A 22,798-nucleotide genomic window follows, 5' to 3' on the forward strand; every position below is an offset into this window, starting at 1 on the left:
TTACACTTTAGGACAAGTTATAACTGAAAACTTAATTGGCAGATATATCTCGGGCTCAACTCTTTTATCAAGATTTTTATGGGCGTAATTGCTGCTGTCATTTTATAAAAAAATTTTTAGGTTATAGGAATTATTATGTTCGATAACTGCACATACAATATTTTGTTCACTCTCATATAATTGCGTCAGTCGAAGTTGAGTTTTCAATTCGCTTATTAAACAAAATTATGGAAACCGTCTTCTTTTTTTCCAAACCAACACTTCATCGCAACTTATTCTTATAAGTTTATTTGCCACAAATAAAGAGCAACTATAATCATATACTACTTAGTCAATGACATTAGCACATTCAATACATCAATGAACACTGCAGAATGTGACAGAACATAACTAATGTGTAGAGGTAGAGTGTGCTTGCTTGCATGGGAAATCCAACCGCGATCGTGTTATCAGTGCGGCGGTCTGTTCGATGATTCCACATTGGTTATAGCAATAAAATACTGATTAGATGAAAATCTTTAGAAAAATGGCATTCATGTTTTTGGCATTTTTTTATTGTATGACCCTCAAAACAATATCTGCACATCTACAAACTTATGCACACTATGTGATCGCTGTACAGATATTGGAGATTTGTTACGACTGTATGACAATATCTGTGTACTTCTATAATCTCATGCAGACTATATAGTCGCTGTACAGATATTGGAGATTTGTTACGACTGTATGACAATATCTGTGTACTTCTATAATCTCATGCAGACTATATAGTCGCTGTACAGATATTGGAGATTTGTTACGACTGTATGACAATATCTGTGTACTTCTATAATCTCATGCAGACTATATAGTCGCTGTACAGATATTGGAGATTTGTTACGACTGTATGACAATATCTGTGTACCTCTATAATCTCATGCAGACTATATAGTCGCTGTACAGATATTGGAGATTTGTTACGACTGTATGACAATATCTGTGTACTTCTATAATCTCATGCAGACTATATAGTCGCTGTACAGATATTGGAGATTTGTTACGACTGTATGACAATATCTGTGTACTTCTATAATCTCATGCAGACTATATAGTCGCTGTACAGATATTGGAGATTTGTTACGACTGTATGACAATATCTGTGTACTTCTATAATCTCATGCAGACTATATAGTCGCTGTACAGATATTGGAGATTTGTTACGACTGTATGACAATATCTGTATACAGTATAAAGGGGACCTTGACTGATGTTGCCAGTTTTTACAGCCATCACCCCATCACCAATGATCGATCTATAATGATCACAGTTTCAAAGAAGTCTGCTTTCATCATATTTTGTAAAAAAGTTTCTATCTTTTACTATTATCAGTCTCAGATTGGACTTTCTCTTTATAAACATATATGGTAGCTTATATAGAATGTTAAAGAAGATATTAAAATGGCATACTAAGCTGGAATATGGGTTCTTATTTGTTTTTCCTATTCAAGATTACAATTTATCTTGCCTTCATACCATCCCCATGCTTCTTGCAATATAAAAACTGTGTTGTAGGTTTGATCACTGAAATTTGTGATCGAGACCTAAGTTAACTGAAGAGATCCAGTAAGATTGAAATGGTGAGATCTAGTAAAAGAGCAGACTTTTCTCTCTTCACTGTTTTTCATTCCGAGAGGAATCAGCGACTTATGGAATAGATAAGGTGGTTCCAAACCATCCATTCATGTTGTGTGCGCAATCGAAAGATCGAAATAGTGAGATCTAGTAAATGAGCAGACTTTTCTCTCTTCACTGTTTTTCATTCCGAGAGGAATCAGCGACTTACGGAATAGATAAGGTGGTTCCAAACCATCCATTCATGTTGTGTGCAATCGAAAGATCAAAATAGTGAGATCTAGTAAATGAGCAGACTTTTCTCTCTTCACTGTTTTTTCATTCCGAGAGGAATCAGCGACTTATGGAATAGATAAGGTGGTTTCAAACCATCCATTCATGTCGTGTGCGCAATCGAAAGATCGAAATAGTGAGATCTAGTAAATGAGCAAACTTTTCTCTCTTCACTGTTTTTCATTCCGAGATATTTCAGCAACTTACGTAATAGATAACGTGGTTGCAAAACCATCCATTCATGTTGTGTGCAATAGCTAGTCAGCAACAGCAGAACAGTATAGCCTGCCTGCACTGCACTCTACGTGTAGAACCATAATCATCAGAAGGAATATGCTTGTGGGCCGTTCTTCTCCTAAAGCGATTTGTTCAAGACAATTCATTGCTATTTGTCCTCAGCAATGTAGCTGCTACCGGAGCAATGGAGTTGACTTTGATAAAGATTCAAGAGCAAAACTGTCTGGACCGACATGTTGCGTCATTTCGACATCAGAGACAACTAGCTTATAATAGACCTCTTTTGGTATCTAGTTGATACTGAGAAGCCATCCAGTGTAAAACAAGATGATATGACGTTCTCTTTGTCCCATCGGGTGCGCACTATGATGTTTATACATGACCTCAATTCTCTAGGCCACCCTTATTTCAAATATGGTGTTTCTTGTGTTAGATAAGTTATTCAAGGTTACGATATCTTGTGTCTACATGCCATCCCTAAGCTTTCTGCGATCTGAAAGCTGTGTCCTAATGGTTTTTATTAATTCTTATAACAAAAATAATGTTGTTATTTTAACTGGGTTAGTTAAAGATTTCGGTACTTTGGGATTATACCGACCACACCCAGACATGAATCGTTATTTGAAATTTTGCTTCTACTGATTAATAGATTAGCACAGAACAAAATTTCGTCAATATAAAACAGGTATTGTCTTATCGCAAACCCCTCCCCATCCTCAGACAGAGGTCAAAGTCGAGCGGTCTAGTAGATAACGTGATTGCAGAGTCTCCAACATTTCTCTAAACACAAAAATTCAACAAAAACAAACATTACCAAACAAAAACTAAACTCTTTATTGAAAAAAAAAAACACTCAAAACTTGTTTTTATTCTTGATCACACTCCGCCACCCAAAATGCAAGTGCCTCCGGCCATCAGCGCGGGCTTCGGCAGCCGCGCTGATGTCGACGAAAGAAAAACATGCCTCGAGATAGTACCTATCAGTAAAATATCAAATTCTAGAGGGGCTGATCAGAAATATAATTGAAAGGCAATTATGTACCGTGCAAAAAACTTAAATAATCATGTGATGCCGCGCGGCCTGCCGTAATCGGGATTCTCGAGAAAGATAACATAACAGCGACAACAACATCGATCACAATACCTGGAAATGCTTGTTGATTGATGGAATGTTAGTTCTGTTACTCAACTACATCGTTTTATAACGTTCTAAGTTCATTGAAAAAAGTTTAAGCGTTGTGGGCATATAACGGAATCTGACCCCATTAACAATAATTGATAATCGTTGTAAGTTTGTAATTTTGTAATTAAAGAGTTGTTTTTTCGTTTTATCATGTTTATTTCTATAAATTTATATTTTTGTCTTCATACTGGTGTGGTCGGTATAATCCCAAAGTACCAAGATTTCTTTAATAACAGCTTTCAAGAACCCTCTGTAGACTAATATTGTAATTGCACTTTGTTTCACCATCTGTAATATTCTTAATTTATTTATTATTCATATAGCCTATCAGAGAACCAAATTATCGAATAGAAACACCTGAACTATCAAAAACATAGTTATTTACAATTTTCATTATTATCAGCTCTTGTTAATGTATTGAATAACAAAACTGTTTAAAATAATGAATTCAAACAAAGTACAATCGTTTGCAATGATATGGTATTTGAGTAATGGCAATGAGTTTAATGGCGATGAATAGCTTTATTTGCCTCACAAACTGTCAGTTACGTTTGTCCTTCAAATAGTAAAAGTAGCTAAAATGTTACACTGTTTTGTTTGTTACATTTAATAAATGTACATAGCCTTGATAGTTTTGATTCATCATTTAATTAATTCTATTTTAGATATAAAACAGATGAATATACTGTATATATTATACTTAAATAGGTTTGAAATACCTACAACGTAATTCGGTTCCGACATTTTGGTTTCACTGGTCTAGATAATTTTAAATATTGATAATTTGAAAAGGGTGGTGGCCGATTATTATACTGCAGTACATTAGTCTAGAAATAGGTTGGATGATTAATATGGAAATTGGTAATTCTGACCAACTATTGGATGAACTTAATTTCTTTCATATTTTAGTATGACGATTCAATTTAGTCCTTAGAAAGTAATAACCTAGCCTATAAATTACATGAAATTTAATTGTAAGAAAGCCAATTGTAACTTTTCTTTTACAATTTATTAAAATTAAGATATGATTTTAACTTATTAATGATTTAATGTTTAAAGTAAACCACAAACAACAAGAAGTAACTAATTTTTGGAGAATTTGTAATGGTGATAAATGAGGATATTGTGTGAGATAAACAATTGATGAAAGTTCTTGGTAGTCAAGAGAAGTTTGAGGAGTTAAAAATTGTAATGAGTTATTTTTGTTGATAATCGATTATAGGCCTAATTCTTGTCAAGTACCATTATTATATGTATCAAAGTTGGATATTATATTGAATGGTTCGATAATAACAATCTACTAATGAATAGGCCGCTTATTAGTCTTCCCTAAAATATGAAAGATAGTACTGAAGTTGGCTCAGCAATTGCTCAAAATGTGGTAAAATAAACTTACCTGTAGGCTACACTTTATTTATATCCAAAAACATTAAAACAATTTATTAGGCCGAATAGTATTGAAAATAATCTTATGTAGGCTACTATTTACTTATTTATATCATTAGTAAAAGTAATCTACTTTTTCAGGGGAGGAACAACAACACAAACATTTAGAGTAGTGGCCTTAAATGCAAGGCTTTTTTCTTGGAGCCCATAATATGCTGAAAGAAAAGAAGATAACATTGCACATACAAGAATAAGACAAAAAGAATTACAGTTTTTATGATTTCTGAAAAAAAATAGCAAAAACATGACTTAACCAGGGTTTTAAAATATATTTTCAGTCATACCTTTACGTCTTCCAAAAGGTCCTACAAAGGTTGTGTTCTTGCCAATGATGTTGTCATCAACATATTTCATGAGTTTATTTGAGTCTTCCTTCTTGATCGAAGTTTGAGATTTAAGTTTAGCACTTTTTAAAGCATAATCTTCAGGGAGAGCATAGAACTTTCTGTTTCCAAATCCTTTCTTAACAGATGACATAATTACACGGGTCAAATTACACATAAAAAATAAACATCAACACGTGTATTTGAAGAACTACCAATCCATAATAGTTAACCAAAAATTTAAAAGCCCATAAGGGCAATCATTTTAAAAAGTTCTATATTATACACAAGATTGAGAAAAGCAATCCTAATTAGTAAAACCAAAATTAAAAAATACAACTTAAATGCAATTGGGTGTTCAACTGACAAAAATATTAACAATGAACCTAGCGTACGCCACTTTGTCTTCTGCTACCGGGCTATCACTTCGAGTTCGAGCTGGCTGCAAAACTTTGGCGTTCTTTTTCCCTACCGTCACCGATTCGAGCACACTACCGATACTAGTGGCATGCAAGTTAACTTGGCGCACCACGGTGTTTTTTTCATTTGTCCGTGATTTCGCAGGTTGACCATAACTGCTTTCTATCCCCAAATTTACCATAACTTAATAAAGCAATGATATACAATTGTATATAAGTTAAATTACTTGTTTGGTAATTTAACATTTAAATTTTCTTATATGAATCTTTCAATTTTCTTTGACCGAAATTCTAATACAATAATCCAGAAAAAACATCGTCTGTGACAGATTCGGCAAAATATCACGACGAAACCTACAACTCATAATTGGGTTGAATGAGTCAACGAAAAAAATCTAAATAATGTAACTCGATATTTAGGCGAAATGATATAAATAAATATACCAACAGTGGTTAATATAATATTTTCATAAACTGTGCGATTTTTCTGTATACCATTTTGCACGACTCATTAAAATGTTTTATTATGACATTGTGTGGGAATAATTAGATAAAAATGTCGTTTCTGGTGAAATAATGCATGTTTAAAATAAGTCTCATAGTATTCTTGCACATTTTAGAGTCATACAGACCACATACGCATATAAAACACATACAATTTATAGCTTTAGCCTCTTTCAATTTGTTCAAATTACTATTACTGATTTATTATTATTGTTCATTTACGTTCAGTTTTCTTTTCACCGATTGCAGTTTAATCTTTTTAAAATTACTTCAACAGTACAGAAGTAAATAAAAAAATTACACGTCGCTCAGTGTGGCATAGTTGCAAAATATGGTAAAAACTTAAAATTAATGTTTTCATAATGTAAAATTATATATAATTTGGTTGGAAATATACTTTTAAGGTCTAGTTTAGTACACTCTATACATACTTGCTAGTTCTGTAAATTTCTTTGCCTTTTTTCTAGTAAAATACAGAATTTGAACATTCATATGAAATGTTAAGTATACTTTTTGTTAGGTGGACTGATATACCGAACTACTTACCCGAGAAAACTTAATAGTATTGGGTGTCTAGCAACTAGAAAAATCAGTAAAAATTCAGATGCGTTTTTTTACAATAAAGTAATCAAAAGTCAGGTACTAGCAATTGAATGCATTCTCGTAAAAGAATAATATCAAAATTAAACTTATAGACGAAAAATACAAATCATTGTACAAGGCAGGATTTGATATCTGTGTAGTTTTGATTAATACATTTTCTAACAAAAAATCTAATAGATCTGGAACTTTTCTCATATGAGATGGCCAGTATGTAGGTTCACCCTTAAAAAGATAATTGTAATGATTATCATTTAGAACCCTTAATAGTTATCGTCCTCTAGGAGTGGCCAAACGTGAACCCCATTCTGGGTGTTTCGTGTTGTAATCACCTCCTGCTATAAATTTATTTCCCAATGTAATGAAAAACTGTTCAAATTGTTGTTTGGTTATAACATGTGTGGGGGGGACAATAAATTGCTGAAAATGCAATAGGGCCTAACCAATCTTCAAGAACAATGCTGGAAGCTTGAAGGTGATTTTCTCTAAAGCTGGGTAGTTCATAATGTTTAATTGTGTCTTTTACTACAATGGCAGTACCCCCATGGGCCGTATTGTCAGGATGATTGGTACAGTATAATGTGTAGTTGGGAATTTTAAAATAACTTCTGTCTGTAAAATGAGTTTCTGAAACAAGTAATAAGTTATGTTGGGTGATGAATAGCTGGACTTCTTGACTATGCTGAGTCAAACCGTTGGCATTCCATAAAGCGATTTTGAGAAGAATATTCATTTTAGACGAGAAACAATAGTAGTCAGCAGATTAAGTAACGTACTTATCTGTTCTGCTTGTTTAGATAAAATATTTTTTAATTGTTCAAAAGTGTTTTGAATTATGTTAGACAAACTTTCAGATTCATCTATGTGTCCGTTAAATTCTTGTTCCCTAGAAGGAAAACTGTCATTTCTGTGATTATTCTGTACAGCTTGAGCGAAAGTTACCCCTCCAATAATCAAACTATTTTGAGAGGACTGCTTTTCTTTAACATTAGTTAGGTTGTTTTGTCTAGAATGATCCTGGTTGGTTTTAAAAGTCTTCTTTCTAAGTCGAGTGAATTGTTGGTTTTGTATTTCTTTATATACAGGACAACCTCTGTAGTTAGCCGGATGCTCACCAGAGTACAACACGCAAGAAGGGGGTACTGTTGAAGGCTTACTGCAAACCTTTGTATCATGATCCTGGGAACATTTAACACAACGAAATGTATTTTGACAATATGATTTAGTATGTCCATAACGTTGGTAACGTTTACATTGAACAACTTCCTTCTTTTTATTAGGTGGTTCAAATAAAACTTTAGCTTTTAGTAAATACTGAATTTGAAATATTTCTTTATTACGATCACAAGGCTCCAAATCAATAAAAAAACATTGGTTTATTTGTGATTCTATTTCTTACATTGATCAGATTTCTTACTTTGTGGCCGTTTTCTTCAATCGCTATTTTTTGGTCTTCAATAGAAATAGAGTAATGCATATTCTTCAGCACAACCCTATATGCTCGTTCTTGCTTTAACTGGTAAGTATGGAAACTTACGTTCAAGTCTGTTAGTCCTTTGACGATTTTCCGGTAAGCCCACTAAGTTTGTCATCCATTATATTCTACATACGACCGCAACGTATGTTGGTTTTGTTGGATCGATGTTGGTCGTAATGGTGTTTGCTTGACGAATAAGATCAGAATATTCGTTGCCATGGTAACATCAGGCTGTTATGAACTCATGGTAACTGGACGTGGTTCCCATGGTTAAGTTAAGCTATTATTTGTGCCTTGGTCTGGTAGTATAAAATTATAATTATTTCGTGATCCCATTGTATATACATTTTTTAATAAACTAGTATAAATACTACTTTTTTCTGACATAAAACTTAAGAGTGTGGTAAAAACATGTTGAACTTTCAAGTAGCATTGCCGAAAGATTTAAAAGAAGCTGCAAGAATTGAAAAGGCACGTCAATATGAAGAACAGAGAAAAGCAAGAATCTTCAATGCTAGGCAGCGTCTAATTGGGGTAAATCACGATACTTTTTGTATAGCCTAGCTATAAATAATAACGCCTTAATAAAGTGTGATGAAAAAGTCGCCTCCCTTTTTAATTTTTGAAACTGCGAAAGGAAAATGAAATTTCAAGAACACTGTTGGACTATTACCTTCTGGAGTATCTTTACAATTTCAAAATGTAAACAACCCTTCCAAGCTCAAAAAAATGTTCAAGTTAAGTCTGTGAATACACCACCAGAAAGAGAATAAAAAAAGACAAATTTTGTAGTAGAGCTCTTTTTATCTGTTTGTTTTATTATTCCAGGTAAAAACGTTTGGACGTATACAGGGTGATTCATGAAGTTCTCCCCCCACTTCTACAGCACATTGTACTAGTAAAAATAATGAAAAAATGTTATATAAACATAGGTCCGAAAACGCTTCGTTAGCGAGTTACAGCTAGGCGAAAAATTTTTTCGCCTGAATTCCTGGGTAAAGAGTAAAATAAAGCCAAGCCATACTGAACTTTTGGGGAAAGGTTAATTAAGTAAGAAATATCGTGGATTCTTATGTATTTTTACATGATAAAGCTAATAAAATAGGTTTTTCAGAACTGTACCTGTAGTAGTTTTTGAGGGATTCAGGGTTAAATGCAAAAAAATTAGGGCACGAAACAATGTTTTTTTAAGTTTGATGTACAATCAACTTTGTTAAATTGGTAATAAATACATAAAATCAACAAACATTAATTGTAGAGAATTTAATTCTGAGAAAATTGATATAATCAAAGTCTAAAATAAAACAGAAATAAGTACCAAAAAAATCGATTTTATTCAGTATAATACATTACTAGTTTTAAGCAAAATTAATCAGGTTGGCCAACCGTACGCACCTTTTTATAATAGATGTTCGAAAATGAGGCCATCATTATCAATACATTTTGCAGCACGTTTGTGTATTGCTTTTGTTGCGTTTCTTAATTTTTCAGGACTTCCCTGTATCTGCACAGCCGAATCCATAATACGGGCAATTAATTCATCACGAGAATTCACTTTTGTCTTGTATACAATGTCTTTCATCCATCCCCAGATGCAATAATCCAATGGAGATAGATCTGGTGATCTTGGTGGCCAAGGGTGAGGCCCTCCACGACCAATCCAGTGTCCAGGAAATTGATGATTTAAGTAAGCAGAAACGGCACGTGAAAAAGTGGGGAGGTGCTCCGTCATGCTGGAAGTACAAATTTTGTCTGAGATGTAAAGGAACATTCTCTAACAGCTGCGGCAACTCTTCTTGAAGGAAATGCAAATAGAACTCAGCATTTAGGCGTCCAGATAATATGAAAGGTCCAATCAGCCGATTGTGCAAAAGGCCCACACCAGACATTGACGCTAAATCGGTGTTGAAAGTTCTGTTCCACTACCTCATGTGGATTTTCTTCTGCCCATGAGTGTTCATTGTGCAAGTTATTGACACCATCCCCGAGTGAATTGTGCCTCATCCGTAAACAAAATACGCTTGTAGAGTTGATTATTAATATTCAAAAAGTTTGCAAAACTCCAAGCGAAGCGGACCATCCCCTAGCTGTAGATTTTGAACCTTTTTTGTTTATGAAACGGATAAAATTTGTTTCGATTAAGTGACCTCCACACCGTTGACTGCGAAACTCCTATCCGCCTAGAAATACGTCGTGTACTTACACCTGGACTGCGATGAACAGCATTAATAACAATATCATCATCAAGTTGGACAGCTCGTTCATAATTGGTTCTAGTACTTGGTAGTGATCCTGTTTCCCGAAGAGTACGAAAAGTTCCTGAAATTGTTTTTTGGTATCTGGAATCCTCCTATTAGGGTAACGTAGTTCATATTCTTCTACAGCAGCTCTAGCATTACCATTACAGTAACCCAAAATAAAAACCATATCAGCGTATTCCTCTGATGTAAATAAGTAAGGCATTTTTTTCGCTGAATAAACAATCGAATTATAACTCACAGAAAAATTGCATTTAATAACACGATTCACAGAACCCCGATCTCCTGCTGTAGCTTGCAAAACACCACTAATACACAATTCTAACGTAACAGTACAGAATACCATTGTTGATCAGCTGTTATTCGTGCGTTACCAACTTAGAAATTAATAAAACAAAAAACTGCATTTCGATGATTAGTAAGCAATAATGGGAAAAAATGTTTGCTTCATTTATTTTCGAACATTTGATGTAAATTAAAAAAAAAAAAAAAAAAAATAAAACGTAATAAAACATGATATTTTTATTTACAAACAAATTTATTTAACAGTTAATCTTGTTTTTTCTCAATTTATCTCATCATTAAGGAACAAACAATTTTTGTTTTTGTTTTATTTTAACTAAATACCGTACGGTATTTTCTTTACAGCTAGTAATGTATTATACTGAATAAAATCGATTTTTTGGTACTTATTTCTGTTTTATTTTAGACTTTGATTATATCAATTTTCTCAGAATTAAATTCTCTACAATTAATGTTTGTTGATTTTATGTATTTATTACCAATTTAACAAAGTTATTGTACATCAAACTTAAAAAAACATTGTTTCGTGCCCTAATTTTTTTTGCATTTAACCCTGAATCCCTCAAAAACTACTACAGGTACAGTTCTGAAACCTATTTTATTAGCTTTATCAGGTAAAAAATACATAAGAATCCACGATATTTCTTACTTAATTAACCTTTCCAAAAGTTCAGTAGGCTTTATTTTTACTCTTTACCCAGGAATTTCAGGCGAAATTTTTCGCTAGCTGTAACTCGCTAACGAAGCGTTTTCGGACCTATGTTTATATAACATTTTTTCATTATTTTTACTAGTACAATGTGCTGTAGAAGTGGGGGGAGAACTTCATGAATCACCCTGTATAAGCATGTTCTAACCAGAAAAACTAACCTTTGAGTGAAAGCTGCTCAGTTGCAACTTCTTTATGATAAAACTAGAGGGCAATCCACAATTAAGAATTGTAACCTATAATAAACACACCTACAATAATTGTTTTTCATCTCTTTTGATTATTAAAAATTGTTAATGGAAATTTGACCAGTACTTTTTTCTTAAAATGTAGATAATTCTAAACATTATTCATCCACAGTTTGAATAGAACATATTTGCTTAGTTTTTTAATTAAACTTATGACCTCGAACATTTTGAAACATCCAAATAAATATTTCCAATTTTCCTCTAAAAAGGTAAATGTATAAAAAAAAAATTCTTTTAAACTATTTGAACTCCTGTAGTGGGTACATAGTTAAACTGGTGTTATTCAAACTAATGTAACTTTATGTGAATATTTTACACCTATAGTAGTAATATATTCCCAGGTTTTACCTAAAACAATGTTTATCATGCAAAATTCCTGCAGAACAGGTAGAACTCTGTAAAATGAAATGGGTACAAAGATTAGCTTAAACCAATTTTGAGTACCTTAAGAAGGGTATTGAAAGTTAGTTTACACAGTTAAAAAAATAATGTTTCTACGTTTCTCTTAAGTACATATGTTTTATGCACAAACACTAGAAGGCTGATTTTATTTGTACATTCTCAACCAATTATGATAAAATTATGTATGATAAAATAATTATGTAATTATAATAACCTTGCATCTGTACATTAAACGTGCATGCACTAATTTAGTGCACCTTACATTGACTTGTCTGGTTATAGTACTTCCCTCGTGACAGATACATGATGCTAATTTAAAGCGAAGGTAATGTTCATATGTTGAAAAAGAACCTCTTAAGTATGATGTTAGATCACTAATGGCTGATTATGCCAGAGTATTCTAAGGATATACAAACATTTTTAAATTTTCTGATCATGTTTCCTAGAAATAAAAAATGTTAATTTTTAAAACAAACAATACTTACATTTTTATAAAATTATGCAACATAATACTATTTTGTATTCTAGAGTTAAGTAGGTCCTTTTTTAAATTAATAATTAACAACTGAAAAATTGAATCAGTTCTTCAAAATGTTTCCTCATGGAACAAAAATCTCTGAAGATAAACCTTTCCATAGCAAATGGCTTATAATTTTGAATTTGATCATCTATTCAAGAAAAACCCAACTCAAAGGCTTGGTGTTAGATGGCGATAAATAGAAAACAATATTGTCTCACTACTGACACATAGACATTTTGTTTTTACCTAAAAAATAAATTTTACTTATGACACAGTTTTTAACTGTATAATATAATCCACTTTTTTGGCCAAATGTATAAAACTTAAATGTATTTTTTTAAATATCACCAATAAAAATCTTTACATAATCCCAATATTATTTCAGTCTTATGACATTTTGTTGTTTTCATAGATCTCAAATTACAAGTCAATTTTGTGCTTGTAAGCATTTAGATTTTCTACAAACTCACTGCGGTTTGTTCCACCTAGAAAGAGTTTTCTTTGATAATAAAACATTAGTGAACTACAATAAAACATGTATTGAAGACTACACTACATAGATGTCAAATATTAAGAAACAACTTAAATGTTCATTTGACAAATTTGTATTGTCATCTTCTAGCTCCCACTGGATTTGGATGTCTGCATCATTTATCTTCTTTCCCTGGGAAGACATTCCTCCACAGATAACTATTTTCAATCTTATAGCAGCAAACATTTTTCCAATTTTTACCTCCACCTATAGGATGCCAGTTGCTGAACTTCCGGACTTTTCATATAGTACATCTATTAACCTGGCAATGATCATTGTATGTGCTGTAGAAGTTGATTAAAAGCCCACTATTTCAGATTATATTACAGGCTCAGGACCTGATGCGATACTCACAGGTGTGTTCAAATATTGTGGTAAACCCCTGGCCCCTTTCATTATTCTCTTCTACAACGCTCTGTTTAAGATAGGCAATTTTTCAAGAAAAATTTAAAATGGGGTTTTTGGTTCTAGTTTACAAGTCAGGCCACTTGTCTGATGCTATGAACAATAGGCCAATAGTGGTTCAGCCAGCTTTAGCAACAGTTTATAAGAGCATAGCACTTGATAGAATGTCTTTTGCTTTCAAGTATTACTATGGTATGATTACTAGGCAGTATTACTTTAGATATGGTAGATCTACAACTACTCATTCAAACAGTCTTTACTGGTAAGGTCTTATCTCTCTTTGCTAATGGAAATCAGTCAGACCTTATTTATCCAGACTTTGCTTAGACAGAACCAGCCACCCTCACCCAGTGAAGAAGTTAGAGGTCCTTGAAGTCAATGGATTGCTGTTAAAAATGATTCTGAAGTTACCTTTCAAATTGCATTTTCCGAGTTAGATACACAGCTCTGTCAAGATCTATTCACACAACATCAGGCATTTCCCAAGAACCATGAGGCTTTTATATTGGAACATTTTTCTTCAGTTTGTTTGTTTATCATTGGTGAGAACATGATAGGGCATTTTTCTGATGATGTTATTATTTAGAAGTGTTACATCAGTGCAGCAGCAGATCAACCTGCATAATGAATTGGATCAAGTTAAATCAATGGTGTGTCTGTAATGAAATGGATAGCCCCTTAAATACAACTCTACTGTATCAGGATATTATAAAGAAGTGGATTTAGTGAGTACTCCTGAAATCGGATCTGAATACGGGTGACTATATTTTGAACATTTGCAGCAGTGCAAGTCATATTCCAGAACACAACTGGAGACAATTTTCAGTGGTTGGTTGGACAGTGCAGATATATTTTAACCTGTATTCTTTAGTTTCGTTTAATAATTTGTGTTTTGTTTGAATTATTTGTACTTTTTGTTGTGGTTCCTGACTTTTGCGTGTCACAACACTCTGGTATGATTTGTTTATTTTAACCCAACTAAATAAAACATATCTAAACTGTTTTCCTGTATCAGCATCAAACATCATAGGTGCTGCCAGAAGTTTGTAGGGGGCGGGCAAGAAACAACAAGAGGGGGGTAGTGGAGGGCTTAAAGATTAACCGAAACCTTTTTCATATAAAAGGCAATATTTAATTACATTGTCTTATGAGTCAAGTAGCCGACATGCTGCAACAATATATTAATATATATTAAATATATTAATTTGGGTCCCTTGACCATTTAAAAAATTTTTCTCTTCTGCCAGGGGAGTCCTAAACCCCTCCTGCCCCTACGTAATGGTGCCCATGTCAAACATTGGACTGTTTATGTTAAGGAGTGGAAGTAAATGATTATGGCAATTTTATAATATAATTTATTTATGCCAGGGGTTTTCTTTAGTTTCAGAATAAATGCTTGGTTTAAACAATTGTTTTGATTGAATTTAATAACAATTATTCAACTTCTATGAACAAAATTTGTGAAATAAATAAATAAATTCCCCAGGTTAAGTGTTAGAGAGGGCTTCTTAGCTCTAACTTTGCCTGGTAAAATAAGACATTTTACTTTACTTTACTTTATTTGTATGTTAAAATCAAGAAGGCGGACTCTTTGAAAGACTATTTTACTTTACATATAACATATCACAGTTATCAACTTTACTTTTCTCAATATTATCAATGGAATGCAGTCTGATAAGATATTCATTGGGTGCTTTGCTTATCAATCCAAAACCTGATATTGAGTGACTCTTATCATATATTATTGGAACTTAAGTTAAAATATTAGAGACAACCCGTTTTTTAGGAATAGGAAGCTGGCAACCCTTTTACTGCAATTGTCTAGGGGTTTCTTCTTATTTCTTAGCCTTATGTTGATGCCGTGGCTCTTCCTGAGACTCTCTGAATATCTTAAGTCCCAAGGCATAAAGTTTTTGTCTTCAGAGGAGAGAGAGTACATCCATATACATACATACAATACATAAAAACACTTTGAAAATTAATGTGAAAAGAAAATAGAAAAGTTTATGTTTGATTACAGAATTGCATTATATTAAGTTCTTCAAGAATATTGCAATAATTAATTTTGAATTCAATTATGTATTTTACTTGAAACTCAAATTTTCCATTAAAGTGGTCACAATTGTTCCTTATCTTTAATCTATTTAATTTTCCGATATGTAAGACTCCAAATTCTTTTAAACATAAAAAAAGTTTTGTTAAGATGATGGTACTCTTTTAAACTAAAAAAGTTTTTGATACTGTTAAGGTTGTGCTGCATATGTTTAGGTGGATCTTGAGGGACTGAAGAAGCAAATAGAAGAAAAGAAGATACAAGAAGATGAAGAAAAGAAGTTAGAAGAGGCTTATGTGAATAAACAAATTAGAGACAGTGAAATTGCAAAGCGTTTAGAAAGGCAAATTGAAGAGGTAATAAAGATTTTTGTTTTTAATGTTTAAGTAAACGGATTAATAATACATAGTTTATAAAAAATTATAGGATATTAAAAAAAATATCTTGCTTCTCAATACATGTGATTTACAGTTTATTTATTGCTTTCCAAACAGAACAAGCGGAGATTGAATGAAGAAATAAATGAATTTAGATCTCAGTACCAAAAGGCTCAAGATCGTAGAGAGTTTGACCTCTACGACCCTGATGGATTGAAGAAAAGTTTACCTTGCAGGTTGTTGGACGATGATCCTAGATTGAGCATTTCATCTGCTCAAAAGTAAGTTGCAAGCTTAATTAAGTTATCTCAGTGTGATAGTTTAACAATTTGATGTTTCCAAACTGATGTCTCAGCATTTTTAATTAACCCAATTACTTCATGCAAACACATAAGGCCAGTAACAGATGTGTCAATTTATATAAATTTTCACGTAATCAATTTCAGATTAGCTCTAAATAAAGCTGTTAACTTTAAAAAGTAAAAATAACAAATTTTTGTACGTTTTTAATCTAAATTTTTTCCCCCAAAATACAAAACATGCTACGATTCTTTTACTCATTATTTTCTAATTAGAAAATTACATGCCATTACTTCAGATTTTTAGAAGAATATAATACACCTAACATAACTGTGTTGGGAAGGGTTGAATCAATGTGAACGTTGAGTTTATCTCCAGTTTACCTTTCTCTTAGTGCAATATCTGAAATCTGACTGTTACAGATTTGACTCCTAAAAATCCAGAGACATGTTCCTCTGAAAAGATCCAAAAACAGTCACTAAGAGGAAGGCGAATTGGAGATACACTCAACATTCAGAATGATTCAATGCTACATTCTGTGTTGAAAACTCGGTTGCTCCACCATGCTTAGATATTGTGCCTGAAACATCGTAGTGCACTCAGTTGTACACCTCATGAGACAACATCTCTTCACCCATTTTACATCATATTTTGTTTTCTGGATCTCTCTAATGTCGAAACGATGTAATGAGTCATTGAGCTTCTTTGTCACCAATTTATTTAGGATCTCTTCAGAAAAACATGGAGCCTGATTTCAGGAGTCGAGTCGGTGATGGTGTCAGATTTCAGACGCTGCAGTAAGAGGAAAGTGCTCTGGAGCTAAACTCAAGAATATACCGTTAGAAAGTACTTTTCTCCTTGTACGCAAATCAAGATTTTTTTATTTTTAAAGAGGATTTCTTGAGAACATAAGTTATGTTACATCATTGGGCATGACATATAAACCTTCTCTGTGGAAAAATACATATACATCCAAATTTTCATACTGATTGGTTAAATAATGTCTGAGTCTATAAAGGACATACAGACAAACATTCTATAGTATTTCAATTATTGAAATAAAAAACAAAGATATAACGCTTCTATATATAACACATATATAGATAGATAGAGCTCTTAAACAATAAAACTAGTCAATATTAAAAATACTTGACTATTGATGAACATAAATATTATTTTGATTAATCAAAATCCTTTTTAGCGATAAATTCTGAGTGAAAACTTGAATTTCATAAAACCTTTGGAACGGGATGTTCTGTAATGGTTCAAGAAAGAGTTGTTTGCTTGAAAAAGTTGTACTTGCATTAACAACTCAGATCCCGCTGGGAATATTTCGCTTATTACACCACTGTCCAGGTTCGAAGGGGAGGACATCACAACAGAGGCTCGGAGGAAGATCCAGCGTGAACAGCAGAAGGCCTGGTTAGAACAGCAGATGCTGGAACGATGCCGCGCCGATGAGGAGCGTAAGCAAGCTGAGCAAGGTGTACCACGACGCTCTGGTCGCTAGGGACAAGCGAGCTGTGCAGCTGGACGAGATGGAACGCGAATGCAAGCGCAAACTGGAGCAAGCCACTTGTCGCTTCAACCAAGCTCTGGTAAGGCGTACAGATTCCTTATGTGCAATATATTGTAATGCAGTAAGATACGTACTTTATGTGTGAAGAAATGTAATATGTGTATTGATCCCAGATTGTGTTAATCTTACTTTTAATGCCACTACATTGGTTAATAAAGCAGCAAAAACTGAACACTTTCTTATTCTTCTGTAAATACAGTAATTCTTACATTCATATTGTAAAAAATGTTTGGTCCATCTGAAAATGTGTTGTCCACAAGATAATTTGTTAGAAAAAAATTAAGTTCTCTTTCTCTTCCTCAAGAAACCTTAAAACCCTATCCTGTGTTTATTGTATATTTCATGTTGACAATAATACATATAATACTTCAAAAGTACATTTCGGTCCATTAGTTTTCAGGCTTTTGAATGAAAGCCTAATCTAACGACTCAGATTCATCCAAACTTCCATCATGTAACAAACATATACTTAGGAATTACACAAAAAAACAAGGTTAAGAATTTAATTTTCTTACCAATTTGAGTTATCCTAACAATGTTACATAAACTACTCGAACAAAGCAGAGTACATTAAAGTACCAGAATGTGCTTTCATATGAGCTTGATTTAGATTTTGTTTTAACCGATCTGAGTTTGCTGATAGTGAACAAAGAACAGAATGATCCTATTGAGCTCACTAAATCACCATAAAGTTTCTCATCACCTCATGCTTACTAAAACCTTTGACCTGTTTATTCATCTCTAAATTACTTATAAAAGCGTGTTGATATTGTTGCAGGTAGCGGAACAGGAGACTCGCAAGCGAATGCAGGAGATGCGAGACATGGAGGATCAGCAGGCGGAGATATACAATGCCATCACCAGCGACTTCCTCACCGAGAACCCTAACCTCCGGGCCAGCAACCTCGGCCCTAACCGTATCAATGGGGCGTTCTATAAGGGCATGACTGATGCTGAAAGAGAAGAAATCCGCCAGTACAACCTCAGCAAGATCGAGGAGAACAAGGTACTAATATTACCACTTGACAGAATATTACCAATCTGTATCAGCACATTTGAAACACGAAGAATAAATATACACACCAGAGATTTTGGCGTTTGAAGGGTTATATTGTGAGAGTCCAATAGCTGTAATAAGTGTTGTTAATAACAAATTTCACAAGAAACTATAAAATGTAGTAAAGAAATTGTACTTGCTAATTTGTATCCTTCTTTCCTAAGGAGCAACGCATAACCATCCGGGAAAATCTGCCAGGATAACAAAATTTCAGACATTTGCCATCGTTATAGGTTATAAAAGGTATAATACAACGTATCAAGGATTAGAATTTATCCTATTTATCCGGTTTGGGAGGTACACAAACAAATATAACAAACAGAAAGAAGTAAAGAAGGGGAAAAAAAGGGTTGAAACATACCCAAAAGTTGTTTGGAGTCCAGTCCAGGCGTTGTCACTGCACAGGATGCAAGTCCCGAGCACAAATCACAAGTACAAGGATCACAATCACACATCACACTAGCACAGGCTATAGTGGGATACTAACAAGACTGGCGATGTCGGCTCTTTCATCTGCACCATGTAGTATCATCTACCTGACGAAGGTGAGAGATTCAAATCCTCGAAACGTTGTGTTATACCTTTTATAATCGATAACGATGGCGAATGTCCAAAATACTGTTATCCTTTCAAACCTTCCACCGTCAATAACAAACTTTGAAAAAGAAAATCTGCCAGTCTATTCAATTACTTGCTATGATATGAAATACTAGTAAATGATTCTTTATTGTTATATTTAATATAAAAACTATATATTTTGTACTGGATTAATGTTCTAAAATTCAATTTAAATGTGATAAAGGATTAAAGAAATGTCATTCCTTCTACTTTCTTCTTACACAAAGTATGTGAGGAAAAAGTATAGATAACCTATATAATAACAGGCCTCACTGAGGTTGCATGCAAAATTTATAATCTATTGGTCATATAATTCTCGAGATGTCCAAACAGGCAATCATACAAAAAAGAAGTTGACACGAAAATGACGCATCATAGAACTTATTCTTGCAAGAGTTCATTCAAAATTTGCATCTCTACATATATTGCCACATGATATACATTCAGATTTGTGTTCATTAACCCTTTTAGTGCCAGAGCATATTAAAGAAGTTTGTCCGAAAATTGTTCTCTAGGTACTGTTTAAAAATGCCAAACCTATTTCAGCGATTTTGTAACATTTAAATCAAACATTTGTAAAGTCAACACGGTCTTAGATAGGCTCTTAATTTATTTTTCATTGCCTTTACAGATAAGTTGTTTAATTAAAATAACACAAATTGTACGCACAAAAAAGTGTTTGAAAAATTTCCCATGTTCATATTCAAAATATATTACCTCAAAAAACTGATACTACTATGTACGAGATTTGTAAACATGCATCAAAAATTATTTTATTATCCACAAAACTGTAAAGATAACACCACTTATTGTGTAAACCTGTTTTCAGTTTTTGTTTTATGAAATTCCATTACTTGTGATTAATTTGTACTGAAAATAAATGGTAAAAATCTTGAAGTCTCACCTCATTTTCAATCATATGAGATGCTTGAAATGGCTACCATGTTCTTCTTGACCAAAAAAAAGCCTGGATTCTAAACAGCATTTCACGTTTTATAAGATTTCCGGTGTGATGAGGTAGAAGGCATCTTCGATCATTGTCCTTAATTAATTTTTATTAGAGGCCACCTAGACTTACACACAGTTTGTTCAACGTGGAATGTTATAGTAAGGTTTCGAATCGTTAAAATAATTATGTTTTAAAATCACTTTCAATCACTGATTAATTTTCTTGTCATGTTTTCAGATTCGACAGCAAGAAGAAGCCAAGAGAGAAGCGGACTGGTTGGCACTATCGAGCGAAATTGCGAGATCTGTCAGTCTTAAAGACAGAGAAATTATGAAGAAACAAAAGTAAGTTGTATTTATGATTCATATAGTATGCATTTAAAAACCTATGTATTCTGTTAAAAACCTTTACACTCTGGAAGAAAGCTATAAAGCTGGCTAAATATAAATTCTCTTTCCTATAAAAGTAGAAAAAAAGAATGATTAAATACAATTGTTATTTTAATGATATGCATAATTTATTGTTGAGCAATGATGTCTGTTAACTTAATTATCGTAAGAACACTTAAATTAATGATGGAATTGTGTTCTATATAAGTAAAACTAAAAATGTATTTATTACATATAAAGTTTATATACTAACTGAAATTGGTAAAGTGGGCTAAATGGAAATGTACCATATTATACACTATCGTCATAATTACAATGACTCCAATGTGTCTTGATTTCTATTTTACCATTTTATTTAAGTGTAATAAAATGTTCGCATGTAATTAAAGGAGAATTTTATACATTACAATTAAAACTCTAATATTTAATAGTATTGAAAACAGAATTAATTTCTATGCTATAAAATAACATATTTGAGTTAATATAGAACTTCTCGTAGGTTTATTTGGTTGAAAAATTATGGTTTTACAAGGATGTGTTTACTAAATATTAAATGAATAATAAATATACAATTTATTAATAAAACAGTTTTCTATACTGGGAATGGAAATGTTTACCAATATAAACATAGATACCCAAATGTGTATAAACATGGTCCTAATTATAGTTTTGCTTTTGTTTACTTGACAAATACTTATTAATAGCCAACATTTATAATAATGAAAATATGTTTAACCTGATTTGTGACAATTCTTCTGAAATATTAAAATTGAATTTAAAATTTTTTGACAAATTATTTAGCTAACCTTTGCAGTTTTGTTATTTAACTGAACCATTCACGGAGACCAGGGACAGAAAAATTGATACCAAAGACTTAATTAGCATTTTGTAAATAGAAGTAATTCTTTCTGAAATGGATATCTAGTTGACGTTAGCACTTACACCCTTTTTTGTTTTCTTAGGATAAGAAGCTTATAAATTGCACTTAGTCCTATAAGAACCTTTGCACTGCTTCCAGGATGGGACAGGATATTCTGGATGAGTAAGGTTGGGGGTAGGAGCCGCCTCCTATCAAGATCCATGAGGAAGAATTAGGGCACTAATCTCAAAGTCATGTTCCCTCGGAAGAAGGGGAGGCCAGCTCTGAACCAGCCTCTCCAGTCAAAGCAGGCAGGAGGTGGCTCACACTTGTTGAGGCTAGCAAGAACATTTGACTCTAAGGAACGAACCCCACCAACTCCAACAGTCATCTCCCACAGTAGACTAGACCTATCGAATTGCCCATGAACCCCAGAATCTCGACATTTGCGGTTAGTGATGTGCCGCTCCTGGACATCCATAAGGTTGCCCAGATTTAAGTGACACATCGGTTTTTGTGTGCTCACTGAAATGTGTAGTTCAAAACTGATCAATACTTGTATTGTTACAGGGAGATTGAGCGAGAAGTGAGGGAACAGAATCGAATATTGGACTGTGAGCGGAAACGACAACAAGAGTACCTGGACAAGGTCGTCTACACGAACACCCCAACAGCTGCGTACTTTGAGCAGTTCAACACCACCACTCGCTGAACACAACACCTCGCTCTGTCTACTCTTGTGCGCACCATTTCACTTTCATATAATAAATGTAATCACTTTATAATTATAAATGTTTTATTTTACCTTTAACCTCACAGTTGTTTTTATATTTGAAAATTCTACATCAATTAGTATGAGACAATAAATTCAACAGCATGAATAATGTTTAATTTTTTTGAGGTGCTCTGAAAAATGTCATGGACATCCAAATAGAAACACATCTCATACTCATATTTTCTGTACCATAAATGGCTAAAAATATCTTCCTGGAACTTCAAGAAATCTGTAAATTATTCGGGAACAGTAAAAGAATAAAAATGGAACACTATCCACAGTATTTTTATATGTTTTAACAGTCCTGACATTAAGGTATTAAGACAGTTGCTTCATCCAAAATCTGAATGAAACTGGAAGGTACAGAAAAGGATAACTACAACATTCTAGTA

The 22,798-nt window shown here is 33.1% G+C and overlaps 2 protein-coding genes across 2 annotated transcripts in view; one reads left to right on the forward strand and one right to left on the reverse strand.

The window, feature by feature from the left end:
- LOC124357947 overlaps window positions 1-5,568 on the reverse strand; it is a 142,103-nt gene extending 136,535 nt beyond the window's left edge. Inside the window, 1 exon segment of the mRNA XM_046810096.1 lies at window positions 5,035-5,568. Within this exon segment, the coding sequence (XP_046666052.1) occupies window positions 5,035-5,227 (193 nt within the window). The 5' untranslated portion in view covers window positions 5,228-5,568.
- Window positions 5,569-8,304: 2,736 nt separating this feature from the next.
- LOC124358535 (RIB43A-like with coiled-coils protein 2) lies at window positions 8,305-22,442 on the forward strand. The gene is given in 8 exon segments (XM_046810834.1): window positions 8,305-8,607; window positions 15,719-15,859; window positions 15,998-16,161; window positions 17,537-17,660; window positions 17,662-17,778; window positions 18,538-18,765; window positions 20,621-20,727; window positions 22,202-22,442. Coding segments are annotated over 8 exon segments (1,146 nt in total). The 5' UTR covers window positions 8,305-8,484; the 3' UTR covers window positions 22,344-22,442.
- The last annotated feature ends 356 nt before the right edge of the window (window positions 22,443-22,798 follow it).

Source organism: Homalodisca vitripennis, chromosome 3, assembly GCF_021130785.1.
Source record: "Homalodisca vitripennis isolate AUS2020 chromosome 3, UT_GWSS_2.1, whole genome shotgun sequence".
NCBI classification, from domain to species: domain Eukaryota; kingdom Metazoa; phylum Arthropoda; class Insecta; order Hemiptera; family Cicadellidae; genus Homalodisca; species Homalodisca vitripennis.